The sequence below is a fragment of the Chaetura pelagica genome, unplaced genomic scaffold (genome assembly GCF_000747805.2).
Source record: "Chaetura pelagica isolate M959 unplaced genomic scaffold, ChaPel_1.0 scaffold463, whole genome shotgun sequence".
NCBI lineage: Eukaryota > Metazoa > Chordata > Aves > Apodiformes > Apodidae > Chaetura > Chaetura pelagica.
The window spans coordinates 473,365-490,249 of record NW_009952816.1 but is presented as its reverse complement, the minus strand read 5'-3'; the positions used below and the strand labels follow the sequence as shown (position 1 = coordinate 490,249).

The window sequence follows — 16,885 nt, the reverse complement described above, 5'->3', positions numbered from 1 at the left end:
TTTGATACTTGTGCTGAGCTCAAGTGGTTTAGCTGGAACTCAGAACAACTTGGTTTCCCAGCTTTTAACATTTCTGGGTCCTTCTGAACAAATCCAAACCATGGCAACGAATCATTACAGATAAAATATAGTGGGTTTTCCCAGTGATGTTCTGGGAAATGTTATTTACAATTTTTATGTTCAGGCTTCTCCTGGAAGGTGCTGTTGTCAGGAGGTGAGGGAGGCACCCAGGCTGCTCAGCCCAGGACTCTGCTCCAGGGCAAGGAAGCACATTAGTGCCTTTTGTGGAAGTGGAGAGTTCTGAGGGAAAAGCACAGCACTTAGGACAGCCTGCAGGTACATCCCTGTCCTTTTCTGCTAGAGAGTCATCATCTTGATGTCATCTTCATTCATCATCAAGAGTCACTAATCAGAGGAGGCTGGAAGGTGCACTGAGCTGGCTCACGTGTGGCACATCTTCCTTCTGAGTAACTGAGGGGCTACAGCACAAACTGGGGGCTGTGCTTAGAAGGTGCAAGTTCTCAGACTCAGCAAACCAGGAGTGTTCCCTGCTGAGAAGGGATGTTCATGATTCCCCTTAGCAGCAGCTGGGCAGGGCAGTGAGCACAGTGCCCCTTGCTGCTCACTGCTCTGAGGGAAACAGACCAGAGGGTATGAAATCTGCATGACATGGTTTCAACAGTTGAGCAAAGAAATATTCTGCATAAGAAGGCAGTGATCAATATGTCTTCACATTCTTCTGGAATTCTTCTGGAGACCCAAAGCCATTTCTTTTCAGGCTGCAACAGTTTCTGGGATCATTTCCATTCATTAATGATGGCAAAAAATAACTGTACAGATTAAAGAGCAGCTCATTTGTACAGAGCTTTCTGGAGTTGAGCAAGACACGGTGTCTCCACAGGGTGAGGTCATTCCCACCTTTATTTTCCTTGGAATCATTTTATACCTTTTTATATCCAGATCTGAGGGCTAGAAATCCCTGCAAATCAGGGATCAGGCAGATCAGAAGGTGTTTGCTCAAGACTTGGTTCTTTTCAAAAGGACAAATTCAAAAGTATCTGAGATGCCTCAACCTGTTATTACCTGATGGGGAAACATCTTCCAGATTTGTCAATATCATTTTTAAGTATTAAAAAAAAAAAAAGGCAGCAAATTGTGTTGATTTGGGCTTCAGTGCAAAAGTGTTTTTGCACCCTGCAGTGCCAGGTTAGTTACACCTTTTTCCCTGACTGGAGTTGACATCACAAATGAAAGCAGGACCCAAACAAACACCAAAAAGAAAAGCTCACACTCGTTTAAAGTTTAAATATTTTCCATCTCTGTGTTTTTAACTGATCTTTGCCAAGTGAAGGACAAAAGTCAGAAGGAAAAACTTATTTTTCAGTCTTGGAAGGTCAAGTTCTAAAAATAAGTGAAAAACACCTACACCCTCTGAAATGGGATGCTGAGTGTTTTACAATGTTTCTTATATATTCATGGTTGTAAGAAATTAATGGTATTAAAAATGACCAGTAGGGATTTCAAAAAACATCTCTTCCCCCTGCAAGACCAATAATACCTCCAGCTCTTCACAATTTCTTCTCTACCCTCTTCTTAAATGCTTCTCAGCCATGGAGACACCACAGCCACCCCAGGCAGCCTTCCAGGCCTTCCTATTCCCACCGGTAGGAAATGTTCCCAAGGGAGGCTGTTGAAGCCCAGTGCTTCTTTCCTTGTTCACCACGGACTCAAAAAGCAGATCAGTCCCTTTTTGAACCAGCTCTAGAGATCTGAGAGCTATTTTTTTATTCCACTTCCAAGTTTTATACAAGATGGAAAGGTGGAGGTGAAAAGTGGAGTCATGGCAGGTTGTCAGCAGTTAGTTCCGTGAGAAATACAAGGTCTGGAAGTCTCACCTAAGTCACAAACAGGCCTGATTTTTGTTAATTGTCACAAAACTTAAAGTCTCTCTGACTCAGAAGATGCACCATCTGTCATGATGAGCTGCTGGATCACACCCGAGGTCGAAGCAGCCCCACATGTTTCTGCAACACTTGTTTCTGCCTCACTCAGGAGATCACTAAGAAGCCAAAGGCATCAGGATTTCACAGCAGTTATTTTCAGCTTGTATTGATTTTGAATGTTCTTGTCAAACACCTGTAAATTCCAAAGATACACACTGAGAAGGACCAGACACTGGAGTTGGGTGCCCAGCAGAATCTTCACCCTTGTCCTACCTTTGTGCTTCCAGACCAAACAAAAGCCTCTTTTCAGAAGTTTGCAAAACATGGTTTTACAGCTTGATTATGTACAAATACTTATTCCATCCGTTGCTAAAACACCATCTCAACAAACAGGATTCCTGAATCATCTGTGCTCTGAACTATTTGCAGTCCTGAGGTGACAATGGAGGTGTTGATCTGATCCATGTGAAGAGCAGCACCCATGCCCTGTGGAAGCAGGTCCATTGTTTGACACAAACACCTCAAGTGATGCAAATCCTGTGCAGGAAATCCATCGGACAGGAGGTGAGAACACTCCCAGCCCCTCCTCAGTCATTCCAAGATGGAATAATCCACTCTAGGTTGTGGTTTGTTACGTGTTTGAAGAGTTACAGCTTTGCTGCAGTCTGGTTTGTGTCTCTAGCTTTGAATTCCTGAGGCAAACAAGGAACTGAGGATCTTTTATTCCTACTTGTGTTGCTTTTTTCATGGAATTGTGGCCCATTGCAGGGACAGGAACCAAGCCTGCAAAATACAACCAGTGGACCTGGCTCCATCCTGCTCTGAGCTGCCTTCAGAATTCAGTTTTCTCCTGGTTTTCTCCCCTTCTGATGGAATTTGACTAATGGCACTAAAGGAATGTGCAGGAGTTGAGAAAAGCAAACAAAGTCACACAAGTCACTGTGCCAAGAGGCAGTGACAACCACAGTGTCACAGCAACTGGCACAGGGTGACAGGGACATCCCCTGGGAAACAGCCCCTGCCTTGCAGCACAGAATCTGGGGCCTCCCTGCAAGTAGGATTAGAATTCCAGAGGGTTCCCCCCTTAATTCCTCCAACACTGCTAGAAAAGAGAGGACCTGGATCCCTCCTGAAAGGCTGAGTTCCAAGGGGACCCCCCTTCCTACCCTGAATGTTTTCTGAAGAGGTTTGAATGCAACACAAACACAACCCACCCTCATGTTGCTGTGCAAAAATAGCTGCAAAAAGGCTTCTGAAGAAAGGCCCAGAGAGGCCTTCCAGTGTCTGAGGGAGGAATCCCACAAAAAAGAGACCAGTGAGCCAAGAACATGTTCAGTCTCTGCTTTATCCTCAGCTTTAATCCCCAAACAAAGGCAGCAGCCAGAGCCAGGGTGGCCTGAGGAGGGGATTTCTGGTTTAATAAGGAGGAGACATTTTAAGTCATTAAACACATATCAAGAAATCCCTGCCTTTATCAAGTCTTTTTTCTTTTTTCAATTCAGTGAGTCCTGGGCTAGAGGGAAAAGAAAAGGGGCAGACTGGAAATATCTCATATTTCACCAGGGCAGATTCTGGACCTGCCCTAAGAGGCCACCAGTCAGAACCAGCTCCTGTCTCACCAGGAGTTTTGTTTCTTGATCTCACTAATGAGACTCCCAACGAGGTGACCAATTGATAGCAGTGAAAGGGCCTGACTTTATTGCCAAATTAACCTGAGGAAGGAGGAATCCTGCTCTACAGACCTGGAATGGAATCACTGGGAAGCTGAGGAGGTTGTGGCAGGTCACACCGTGCAAGTCAGTTGAACCTGGAAGCCCAGAGCTGGTGCCAGCTCTGTAATAACTAAACCTTCTTTCTTTGAAGAAGGGGAATCTTCATTCACACACATTGGCAGGGAAAGATGCTAAAAAAAAAGGGGGAAAAAAAAAGCACATGCACATTCCTCTAATGTAAGTGATCCTACATATTGTCTGGGCAGCCTCATCAGCACTGTCAGTGACTGATCTTTCTGGAAAGGACATATCCTGCCCACACTGGCTGTGGGAGCCACAGATGAGGACACAGGAACTCTGTGGAGCATCAGAAAAAACCCTTTTACTGCAGGAGGAGAAAACATCCAACTCTAGCCCTGCAACAAATAAAAAGAGTCTGAGTGCAAAGTGAAGACACTGCAGTTCCATCCCAGAGGTGAAGCAAAACTTCCAGCACTCAGAGAGCAGCAGGAAGCATGTTCAGGGAGTTCAGGGAGTCGTGGTTACTAGGTTACTTGGTTACTAGGTTACTTGGTTACTGGTAGCTCTATCCAGGGAGTCTACTCAGAAACAGCAGGAGATGAGGCCAGTGACAGGACTGGTGACCAAAGCCACAATGTAGGTCCAAGAAACAGGGCTACAAGATCACCTTGAATGTTGTTCTTCATTTCAAATATGGTCCAGAACTTCCCAGTTTTGATAGTCTAGTTGGTTGTCCCTAGCAGAGGTTGCAGCACTGTCAGATGTTCCGTGCTCCTGGGTCCCACACTCCTCATCTCACCCCTTCCAACATGCCTGGGACATCATGTCAGCACAGTCCTGTCTGGAGAGAACTGAGACACCTGGAACCAAAACCCTTTTTACAGACCAGGGCAGGATGCCAATCCAAGGGCCCACAAACTCCTTATCAGCCCTCATGCACTTCAGCTTTGCTTCTCATTGAAGCCAAACCATGAGAAGCCAGGAGCCCAAGCGGCTGGAAAGCAGTGGTGTGTCCAGCTCAAGAAGAGCTGTCTCCCAACCTTCCCTTCCTCCCAGCAGCTCCCTGTGATGAGGCTCACAGATAGGGGGTAAAGTGCTGCCAGGGCCCCTCTCCCCACCACCACCCTGCTCCCAGCTGATGTTGTAATCACACACCCAGGAGGGTTGTAAAAACCTTACAGGAAACATCTCACATTTTTTCCTTTACTATTCATGCCATTTTCTGTTAGGGACAATAAAGGCTTCTAGCACTGGATTAAGTTCATTTGCAACAATGAGCTCCTATTGCTCCAGGAGCCAGTGGGAGCTCAGGCTTGTTGAGGGAACTGGGAATAATTAACTGAATTATACTGGGAAAAAAGAAAAAAAGGAGAAGACTGGAAGCTGTTTTGACCAAGAGAGATGCAAACTGATGGTTAAGCCATCATATCTTGCTGGGAATGATCTTTAATGCTCAGAGTATGCGGGGGGGGAGGGGTGTGTGTGTTTCAGTGAAACTGCTTTGGCTGTGGTCTCAGGTTTTGGGTTTTGCTACTAAAAGACACCTCCCAGAGTCCTGATGACAATAACAGTCTCACTAGTTGCTTTCACTCAGCACACACCAAGTCCCTTCCCAAAGCTCCCCGGGATGGCAGAGCTGCAGGACAGCAGCCCCTCGAAGCAGCCTGCTTGTCTTTGCCCCTCAGTGATGTCTGTAAAACATCTCCATGGTCAGGCCTTCTTCTTGTGTAATCCAGGGGTCTTCAGGAACAGTGTAAACAGGAATTGTCTCATTACAGAAGGGACTGGAAGTGCTCAGTGCTCTGAGCTCACCCATGTAGGTGGGCAGACAGCACAGACACTTTTTACTAGCCCAGGGACCTCTCTTAGGGAGCACTGACTGGGTTTTGATCATGTACCAAGAGTTATAAACTCCAAAGACACATTGACCCCCTCATGGGCAGGATCCTGAGGGACCCTGGGAACCTCCTCTGCTGTGGTGCTGGAGCTGCCTGATGAGTCCAGGGGCTGCAGATCAATGCACAGTCTGTGTGAATGATGCTGTTTCTGTGTCACACACATGAGCATCACTCAGCTGAGTGTTTGCTGTCCTCAGATCACTGCCTTCCACCCCCAGGCTGCCACAAGCCATTAGTCCTTTGCCATCCAGCTTCATAAAAAGGGTCAAGTTTCCATCCTGCCTTTCCGCAGGGGAGATCCCAGAGAACTTGACAATCTGTTCATACCTAACACCACCAGAACATCCACCTTTGGGACAGAGAGCACAGCCAAGAACATCACAGAGCAGCAGGGAAACGGGAAACGTTTGGCTTGGGATTCAGAGAAGACCTTCCTTTTTGTAGAGGGAGCCAAGGCCTGGCCAGTGTCTGCTCACAGCAGACAGAGCTGTGCTTTCTGTGGGCACATCCCAAAGACCCACAGAGAAAATTTGATCTTCACAGTGAGTGCTGCCTCAGAAGCAAGAAGAGACAAGTTACCTTGCCCACCACACTGGCCCAGGAGTTGTAATAACCATGTTCAGACAGACCACAAAGCTGTCCTTTCTGGGGACATCTCCAGGGAACATCAAGGAATTTTCCATGCCAGAAGTCACACTAAGCAAACCTGCTCAGGTCTCCTGGATAAATGAAGCTAAAAAGATGTAGCTTTTAAAGTTTTGACTTCTACAAGGGCAGGGAGGGAGAGGACAAGAGGGAATGGATCAAAACTGGAAGAGGGAGATTTAGGTTGGACACGAGGAGGAAATTCTTTGCTGTGTGGGAGGTGAGAGCCTGGCCCAGGTTGCCCAGGGAAGCTGTGGCTGCCCCATCCCTGGCAGTGTTGAAGGGCAGGTTGGATGGGGCTTGGAGCAGCCTGGGCTGGTGGGAGGTGTCCCTGCCCATGCAGGGAGTTGGATCTAGATGATCTTGAAGGTCCTTTCCAACTCAAACCATTCCATGATACTATGGTCTGAGCTACCTGGACTAGCCTACAAGAAAGTCACTAACAGGTGCAAGTCAAAAGAGTCAATCCAAGAGGCCTTAAAGTAAACAGTTTAATTTGGGAAACTGCTTGTTCCACCACCCACAGGGATTGTGGAAACAAAGAAGCCACAGGCTACTAAATCCACACTTTTCCTGGCAGGTACAACCCATCTTATCATACATCTCTCTTCACATGCACATTTTATTTTCATGAGCTTTGAGCCATTACAGATTGCTGGCTTTATTCACCAAATTGTGCTTCCTTGGAGATCATTTATAAACTCAAGAGGAAAATTCAGCATCATCCAGACTATGGGTAATTGGTGGTTGTTTTTTTCACCCCTGGAGAAATGGAAAACATGGCATGTGCTCCATGTGGGAAGCTCTCCAGAAAGATGGAGTCTGGAGACTCATCCAAACCTCTGGAGTTTTCAAGAAAATACCAGCCCAGAAATCTCACAGGAATTAACTAGCTCTGGAGATTTCTGGCATTTCTTTCTCCTGACCCCACCCAAAGTTGAAAAAACAGCCACAAAAAAACCCCTTTTTCCACAATATTTTTTCAGTATCATGGTCTGTGTGAAGAGCCAGGGTAGGTCCTTGCTTCATCTGAACCTTCCCATCTGAGACTGCAAGGACACATTTTTACCCCAATCATCATGGTCACAGAATTACTCTGAATTTTAATTCCACGTGGAAACAAGAAGTTTAATCCTCTCTACTTTTTTGCAGTGCTTGCTTCAAGAAAGCCCAACTGCTTTTGGCAGGCACAGCAGCCCAGGTTCTTCCATGAACACTTAGTGAAGCCAAAACACTTTGGGTGCAAGAGACACCGAGTTCCTGAGACAGTGATGGCCAGAGAAGTACCTGTCATGAGAGTGGAATCCAAGAGCTCTCCCTAAACTCCAGCTGCCTGGTCTCTCCTTGACATCTTTTCAGCCTTTGAATGCTTTCTGCACAAGCCATCACACCCTTCAGCACTTCCAGGAAAGCCCAGACAATTCCAGGAACCCCAACATGCCTCAGGTGAATAAACAGCCACGACAAGAGCAATTTTCTGCTGGCAAAGCAGGAGCCAGTGCTGAGACTTTGAGTCTCTAGACACAAACGCAGTAAAGGCTCCCGTGGAGGCCAATATTTCCCAAGGAAATCAAATATCAAGGCCTGGTTTGGAGAGGAGGGCTTCTGGAAAGAGCCATGAACATGTCCAACCCTGTACACTCAGCAAAACCTGATCTCACAGCCTGAGATCATTTGCTGGCTTCAAGTCACATCTGGGAGTTGCTCTTCCCGCTGTGTTAGGAGAAGTTGTTTGGAGGGAGATCCAAGTTCCACCTCTAAATCCCCTTATAAACCAGGAGCTTTTGCCCTCCAGCCCTGCAGGTGCCCCCTCCCTTGCTTTATATTACTCTTTTTTAATTTTTTTGAGATGAGGTTTGTGGTGGCCTCTAGTGGAATATGGAACAAATGGTATTAAAAAAGGGAAAGAAGGAGCAAGGTGTGTGCAGGCTCCTATAAATTGAGCAGCCCCTCAGCTGGATTTGGTGGGAATTTGTTCAAAACCCCACATATTACTAGTGAAGGGCTCATCTCTGCATCCTAGCCTGAGATCATCAGCCCATCCATCCATTCACCCCACTGGCAGCACTGGGATGGGCCATCCTATAAAAAAAACAAACTATAACACAGTTTTGGGATTGTATTTTTGGTGTTTCCTGATGTTTCTCAAGTTGTTGAGTCCACAGGAATATTGTCCCTTGTTTTGTTTCAGCCTTTCTGCTTCCTCAGCAAAGGGGCTGGATGCAGGTTGTAACTGCATTTGGTTTGAGCCCCAAGGGAAGAGTTCACCCTCAGCCTGGGATCTCAGCAGTCATTCCAGGACTCCAGCTAAGCCAAGGTTTCATAGAATCATAGAATCATGGAATGGTTTGGGTTGGAAGGTTAAAGATCATCCAGTCCCACCCCCCCTGCATGGGCAGGGACACCTCCCACCAGCCCAGGTTGCTCCAAGCCCCATCCAACCTGCCCTTCAACACTGCCAGGGATGGGGCAGCCACAGCTTCCCTGGGCAACCTGGGCCAGGCTCTCACCACTCTCACAGCAAAGAATTTCTTCTTAATATCCCATCTAAATCTCCCTTTTCCTCTTTTAATCCATCCCCCTTGTCCTCTCCCTCCCTGCCCTTGTCCCAAGCTCCTCCCCAGCTTTCCTGAAGCCCCTTCAGGCACTGGAAGGTGCTCTAAGGCCTCCCTGGAGCCTTCTCTTCTCCAGGCTGAACACCCCAACTCTCCCAGCCTGTCCCCAGAGCAGAGCTGCTCCAGCCCTGGAATCATCTCTGTGCCCTCTTCTGGACTCTCTCCTCTGCAAGACCCATGGCTGATGATGAGTGAACACACTGAGCACAGTTACTTTACCTTCTTCCCCTCCATCTCCCATTAAGCCCTCACAACCATAACCTTGGGTTATTTCTCCTGCCACTCCTCAGCATTATTCTAACATGGCTTTTCCATCGTGACCTTGCCTGCTTTGGACTTTCCACAAGCTCTTTATGACACTGTGCAGCTTCTCCTGCTGTAGAGGTCCTGCATTTTGGCCAGTGTCCCTGTGCTGCTCTTGATCCAGAGGAGCTCATTGCCCAATCTTTAACATTACTCTTTTTTTTGTTGTTTAAATGACATCATTCCCAAGGAGCTCTTGGGAAGGATTGCTCTTCAGACCTTCTTCATATCCATTTTGCAATCATCTCTTCCAGCAAACTCATATCCCAACCTGCTGCCAAGAAGGTGGCCTAAGAAGTTAGTATCTTGTCTGAGGCTGGAATGTCCCTTCCCTGCCAGAAAGCTGCTCCTAGCACCTCTGCCCTGTCCTCACACCGTGGCTGAAACAAAGGCTGCAGGATGGAGTTCAAAAAACATTTCATTTCCTCAATAACATTTGCTAACAACTGCATTCAAATTTTCTGTGTCCTGGGTTTCCTCCATGTGACATAAGGCTCCTGGATTTCTGGCCCAGCGTTGAGCAGCAGTTTGAAAACTTCTGTTTGATCATAAATCAAGGCCAGTAATTACCTTTTTAGCAAAAACAGCCCCAGTTCTCAGTTTCCAGGCTCCACGATGGGCTCAAAGCATGACCTGGCTCAGGGGCCAGAAATTCCAGGAGACTCCACTTCCATGGCAGCCCCTGGAGCAGCATCTGCCACGGGAACCTGATGATGGAATCCTGGATAACCTGGTGAGATGCTGGATAACCTGGTGAGATGCTGGATAACCTGGTGAGATGCTGGATAACCTGGTGAGATGCTGGATAACCTGGTGAGATGCTGGATAACCTGGTGAGATGCTGGATAACCTGGTGAGATGCTGGATAACCTGGTGAGATGCTGGATAACCTGGTGAGATGCTGGATAACCTGGTGAGATGCTGGATAACCTGGTGAGATGCTGGATAACCTGGTGAGATGCTGGATAACCTGGTGAGATGCTGGATAACCTGGTGAGCTGCTGGGTAACAGCTGCTTTGCGTGATGCTGGAGGGAACAGCATGGAAGGACTCCTTATCTCTCCATCTCTCCATGGCTCTTCCAGCACCTTTCCATTGATTTCCTTGCTGTTCCACTGGCTGCTTTCCCTGGTGGGAGCTCTGCCTCCTCACGTAGCACATGGAAAAGCCAAAAGCAAAGGCTGGGCAGTTCAGCTGGGAGAAGGCAGGTGGGATCAGACCCAGAGAAGGTCCTGAGGTTCTGCTGCTCCCCAGGCAGGTTCAGTGGGTCTTCAAATCTCAGCAACCAGCCCCACCAGCCTCCCTCCTCTGCCCTGGCTCAGCACCTGGGGAGCAGGCTCTGGAACCCCACTGGGAAAGGCAAAACCAAAAGCCCTTAGGAAGGGATTTCATGAAATCCTCCTTAACTTCAGTCCAAGAGGGGGAAACCTTGTTTGAAGGAAGCAGGAGCAAACCCTCTGTGTTCTGAGCCCCCTGTGTTCAGGAAGGGGGTGGCACAATCCACTGAAACCTTCCCTCCCAGGAGTACTGTTAAAATCTGGGCCCCACTGTCCTCTTGATCCTTTTCTGTGCTGTTTGATGAAATTCCACCAGTGGCCTGGGTACATTTCCAGGGAACTCATGAGTTCTGGGAAGGCATTACAAAGCTACACTGCAACCATTCATGACCCGTGTTCATTTCTGGCTTGGTTCCTCCTCAAACCCACAACATTCTGCAAAGGGAACATTCTTTCCACTTCAAGTAAGCTCCTCCATCCTGAAACCAGCCTGGTTGAGGCACCCAACCTATTCTTGCCCTGCAGTCACCCCCAGACACCAGGAATAAGGATACCCATGATGGTAAAACAGCTGTCACACCTCAAAATGTTGGTCTTCCTCAATTCTAGATCTGATTGGTGTGGTTTTTTTCAGGCAAGCAAGAAAGGAAAGGTTATTATTACTAGTTGTTTTCTGGACATTGAATATTTGCAATGAAAAGATAAGGCCTAACTGGTGAATTCTGCATTTCTCATCTCAAGGAAATGAGATGCCCAGGAAGAAAAATAAAAAATAGATTTATTCTTGTGATCTGGAGACCAGAAAATTAAATGGTTTGTCTTTCAGGACAAGGAGCATCTTGGATGCAGGTGTTTAGTCCAACAGGAATCTGAACCACTCCTGGAAGTCATGTAGCCACATTATATGGATAAACAAACATTCCTTGTGTGTTTGGATACCCCCCCAAGACAAAACTCATCAGGCAACACACCTAATTACTGGACTGCTTTGATTATTTCATTTTTAAGACAAGTGCCAAATTAACAGACTTCTCCCACAGCAGGAAGCAGGATTTACTTGGAAGGATTTACCTTCTATGTAGGGAATGCAAGTGTGTTATTCCCTTAAACAAAAAGCAAAGAAGAAAGGCAGGGTGGGACTCCAAAAATTACTGGGATTATTTCATTTTTAAGACAAGTGCCAAATTAACAGACTTCTCCCACAGCAGGAAGCAGGATTTACTTGGAAGGATTTACCTTCTATGTAGGGAATGCAAGTGTGTTATTCCCTTAAACAAAAAGCAAAGAAGAAAGGCAGGGTGGGACTCCAAAAATTACTGGTTTTCAAACGTTTTGTTCTCTTCAGATAACTCTGCACAAAAACAGCCTTGTGTTTAACCCTGTGCACTCCCACAGAAGTGAAGAACATGCCTGTAGAGCAGCAAGGCTTGGAGGAGAAATCAAGATGTTGCCACATGACAAGTCGTGTTGCTAAAACTCCCAGTATTTATAAACTGCAATGAGACACCAGGGAGAACCTGAACACTCACCACTCTTCTATTTTCCCCACTTAAAGCAGTGGGAGGAAAACCAGCCTGCAAGATTCAAACACACATCAAACCCCCTCGGTGCAGCCCTGGGTTTTGCATCCTACCAAAATAACCTCCCTGCTCCTCCATCTGCCCAGGAGACCTGCCAGGAGCCCAGGCCCAGCAGCAGACACTCTTTGTTGTCCATCAGATCTTCAGAATGTGTTTCTTTAAGCTCAATTACAACCACATCTGTTTTGAAGAAGCCCCTTTTCAAGCCAGGTTGGTGCCCCTGTAAGAAACTGGGTGTTTTTAACAAGTCTGTTCCTTCCAGAGCTCCAGCCAAGGGCAGATTTAATAGGTACCAGATACTCCTAAATATCTGAATATATCCATCAATCCCAGTTGTGGTTTTTTCCCTGGATTTTAGGAGCCACACTTTTTTGCTTGCAATCTCTGTGGCCAGCTAAAGAGAAGGAGATCAATTCCCAGAGCACTTTTGCAACCAAAAACCTGCAGAGAGCCAGCAGCTCTGCCCATAAAAAGGATTTTTCCCCAACATCAGGTCCTTGAATTTGGATCCTGTGCTAACGTGGCATTGTTGAGGATCAGCAAACACTACAGCTGCTCTCAGGGAGCTCCAAAGCCTTGCAGTGCATTTTTGCAGGGGGGGGATTATACATTTTATACTGAAATAATATGTTTTTGATGGGTATTTTAATATTAAGTTACCTTTTCACAGCTTTTTAGTGTCCACTTAGCTTAGATAGTGAAAGAAAAACTGGTTTATAGCATGGAGTTTATAACTGGTTTAATTCATTGGCTTTCAGATAATGCTTTTAGCTTTTAATTTAAGACACTCATCACCTTAGTATCTAAGAACCTTTTTCATTCAAGGTCACTGAAGAAATGTCATTCATTTGTCTTCATTGCTTCAAGTTCTTGCTTCAGAAACACTTTTTATTACCTCCAGGTAAATCAGTTGAAACTGGGAGGGGATTCTGCCCCTCTACTCTGCTCTGGTGAGACCCCACCTGGAGCACTGGGTACAGCTCTGGAGCCCTCAGCACAGGAGAGGGTCCAGAGGCCATGGGGGTGATCCAAGGGCTGGAGCAGCTCTGGAGCCAGGCTGGGAGAGTTGGGGTGTTCAGCCTGGAGAAGAGAAGGCTCCAGGGAGACCTTAGAGCACCTTCCAGTGCCTGAAGGGGCTCCAGGAAAGCTGGGGAGGGGCTGCACTGGGATTTCTGGCACCTGGAGAAACTCTCACTTTTACACAATTACACTTTCCTGATGGACCTTTAGCTCTTGAAAACATTGTCTGCCTTTGGGGGCTTTAAAAACCAGCTGTTCAATGCAGTGGCACTTGACAGAGAACTTTTCATGTGATGTAAAACACTTGTCACATAAACATGAGGGTCAAGACGAGACTATAAAAGTTCTAATGAATAAAAAACAGGATTGATTTTTTTCCATCTTACTCAGAACAGCCCTTTCTCCCAGAATTATGGCTCAGCCCCCACAAAGCAGCATGTCCAGCTGGTGATGCCTCTGTTTCCCCACGGCTGGATGGAAAACTTCACGGATATTAGGGATTAATAGAGTGTATAACCTGAAACATCCACACTGCATTACTCTCCATCTCCTGCCTATTAGGACTGGGCTTTTTAATTCCACAAGAGCCCCATAAACCCTTCAGGATTTACTTAAGGGGATTTTATTGGTCCTCTTGTTTCAGGGAAGCATTTTTACAAGCTCTGATCTTAACACCATTTGCATCATCAGCCATTAATTTTGGAAAATTAAGTGGAAATAAACAAAAGTAGCTCTCTAACCTTCTTCTCCATGTCTGCTAAATGTTAAAGTATTTGTTGGTCCAATAGCTGGAGATGGAACAAAAATCCATCCAGCCCAACCCCTTCCCATCCCAACACCACTCCAGACATTCCAGCAGGAAAAAGCTGAGGGAAGATGATGAAGTTCTGGGAAAAGATCCATTTTAGCTATTAATGCTTATTGTCACATCTCCTGGGTCTGTGCAGCTTGTTAAAGATGATTTGGGATGAAAGCAGCTACAGGGATGCCACGATCCCAGAAAATCTTCCTAAACAAAAGGAAAATGGATCTTGCTGGGAACCTGTGTCGAGTTATTCCTTGGGTTTGGTTTTCCCAGCATAGCTTTCATCTTTCCTTCTGTGTCCCTCTTGTGGTGACTGAGAAGAACTGGAACATCCGCAGTGGTTCCTTGAATCCAGAGCCTTTAAAACCCCCTGCTTTTGTTGCTGCATTTTTGCTGCATTTTTTTAAAACAACAGCAACAAAAACTCTGTCGTTGCATTTGTTGTCATTACACGGGGGAGGGGAAACAGTTTTTCTTTTTTTCCAAAAAACAGACCACGCCAACAACAGGTTTCCTTTGCTTTTTCATTTATTGGGCTGGGTAAACCAGGTTGAATTGTGCAGGATTTTCATTTGAAGATTTGTTTGAGGGAAGAGGGAAGCAAAAGGAAACAATGAGAGAGAGAAAACGGAGAACTTAAAAAAATTAAATACTTATCTGAACATTAAACAGCAAAAAAAGAAGAAATAAAGAGCTGTTAAAAGGCAGAGATGAAGTGACAAGAGCAGGCAGGAAGGTAAAATGATTAAATCTGCACAATAAATGCACTGATTGGATTTACTGCTCCACAAGATGTTGATGTGTTGCCAACCACAGCAGGTGTGTGAGGTTCCGTCAGCATCCCTTCTCCAGCACATCTCATCTCTGCTCCACCCTCATTTCCCCCCAACCCAAACTGTTTTATCCCGAGATAAAAATACACTTCAGTTGATTTTATTTAGCTCCCAGCCTGGCATTGGAAGGAGCAGCTTTGCAAAGACTCCTGATGCTCAGTTTGATTGGCCCAGACCCCCTCACGTCACGATGACACTTCCCAGCACTATCTCCATGGCTTGGGAGTTTGCAGAGACCAATCAGTTCATCCCCTTCCCTCACAGCCTCTTTCCAGCCCCCTCTGGTGCAGTCCTGAGTGGAGGATGTTCTCAAATCCCAGCATTTCTGTGGATTTCTTGAAATGAGCTTCAAGGAAAATCCTCTGGCAACACCATCCTGCTGAGGCAGGACTGGGTGATTTCTGATTCACTGCATGCAGCACTTTTGCACTTCCAATCATCAGGAACTTTTTGTTGTCACCTCTTCAGGATAAATCACCTTAAACTTTTTAGCTCACAGAAACCAGCAGGAAGCATCATATTAAACATTAAAGTCACCCACATCTGCTCCCTTGGGTGGCTTCTCAGGGCTAAGAACATCCTGCACATTCTAGCTATGCATTAAAAGGGTAAAGCAGCAGCTTTTCCAGGGAATGTGTTGCACTTCCCTGCAGTGTTCCCTTTTCCCATCTCACATTGGATGCCCAAAAGGACAGAGCAGTGAGTCATGGGGCCCTTTCTCAGGTTTAAAAAGGAAAACCTTTTTTAAACTGTAGGGGATTGTTCTGTAGGGGACAGGGAAAGAAATCCAGGAGCTCATTGAAGCTTTGATCTGTTTCCAAAACTTTTGAGGATTCTGTAAAGCAGCCAAATATTGCAAGTACCTTCTGTTTGTTTATAAATAAACACACCCAGGGTTCATACCAAGCAGCCCTACCTGGTTTTGTAAATTTCTTTGCCAGTTTTGCTTTCATCTTGAAGCAGCATTTCGTGTTTTCTCACAGTTGTGCTTTTCTCTGGGCTGTGGAAGGGTTGATTTCCAGTTTGTTTCATGAAAGCACCACTTGAATCATCCAGGGATGCTTTCCAACCAAACTTTCAGTGGGTTTTGATTCAGCTGCATCTCACCTTCAGGAATCAGGAGTGTCCACGTTCCAACTGCCTCCCAACACTGATGAACTTCTCTTGATGTCACCAGGTTAAAGTGGAGCTGATGTGACAGTTATAATTCAACCATCAGCTTTCCATTCTGCTTTTTGATTTGATGGGCTTGATGAATTAACCTGAATCCTGAATTAGGAACCATTTCTTATGAACAATTGGCACAGTCTGTACCTCCTAAAGGCTCAAAGCTAAAGATTAATTCCAACAGTGATGACTCCTGTATTTTCTTTACTCGTTCTCTCCCTCCTGTGCTTGGTGCACAATATTCCTTGGACAAAGATGCTTTTCAATCTTCATCTGCATCTTTTCACTCCGACAGCTGCCAAGATGGTACATGCTGTTTCAGTTCCAGGCTTTATCCTACACCAAAAGGAAGAATAAAATTAAAGTTACTTATAAAAGAAGATACATATTTTGCATCTTGCAGTTGAAGGCTTTAGTAGGGATGAGGGAACAGGGAATATCCATGTCCTATCACTGGTTTTCACAACACACATAAGTGATCTTAAAAAGAGATTTGCTGTGTGCCAATAGAAGGGCGTTGAAATGAGGGCACTCAAATAAAATACTTCATTTATGGGTAGGAAACATGTGCTAATCACTTTCCCTGCACAACCCAGTCATTCACCTTCCCCGACCTCGGAGCATCTCTGGCCACCTCCACTGCCCTCACCTGAGCGCACCTCGGCTCTGACTGTCACAGCTCAGGAGGTGCCACAGGCCCAGCGGGTGTTGCAGCTGCAGCGGGTTCGGCTGAGGCCGGACCAGCCCCTGCGGAGCCCCCGGCCAGGCCGGGCCAGGCCCCACACGCTCCTCGGCAGCAGGAACAGGAGCAGCAGCTCCAGGGTGCGAACGAGGGGATAAAGGGACCCGCGTTGTCCCCGCAGGGGCGATCACAGGGCTCCAGCAGCGCCGCACAGACCCCGGGATCCCAGAACCACCCCGGGGTCCCAGAACCACCACAGACCCCGCACCCTCCAACACCCCCTCCCCTCACCCCCTCCCGCCTCGGGCCCCTCCCTTCCCCCCGCATCCCGAGCCCCGATTGGCTGTCTGGGCCGTCAGTCACGCTCAAGCCCCGCCCCGTCTC

The 16,885-nt window shown here is 46.7% G+C and overlaps 1 protein-coding gene across 1 annotated transcript in view; it reads left to right on the top strand.

Annotated features, from left to right (window-relative positions):
* Positions 1–9,765: 9,765 nt before the first annotated feature.
* Positions 9,766–16,885, top strand: part of UPF1 (UPF1 regulator of nonsense transcripts homolog (yeast)) — a 29,360-nt gene continuing 22,240 nt past the window's right edge. Inside the window, exon 1 of the mRNA XM_009995091.1 lies at positions 9,766–9,870. Within this exon, the coding sequence (XP_009993393.1) occupies positions 9,766–9,870 (105 nt within the window). The remainder of the gene's footprint in view (positions 9,871–16,885) is intronic.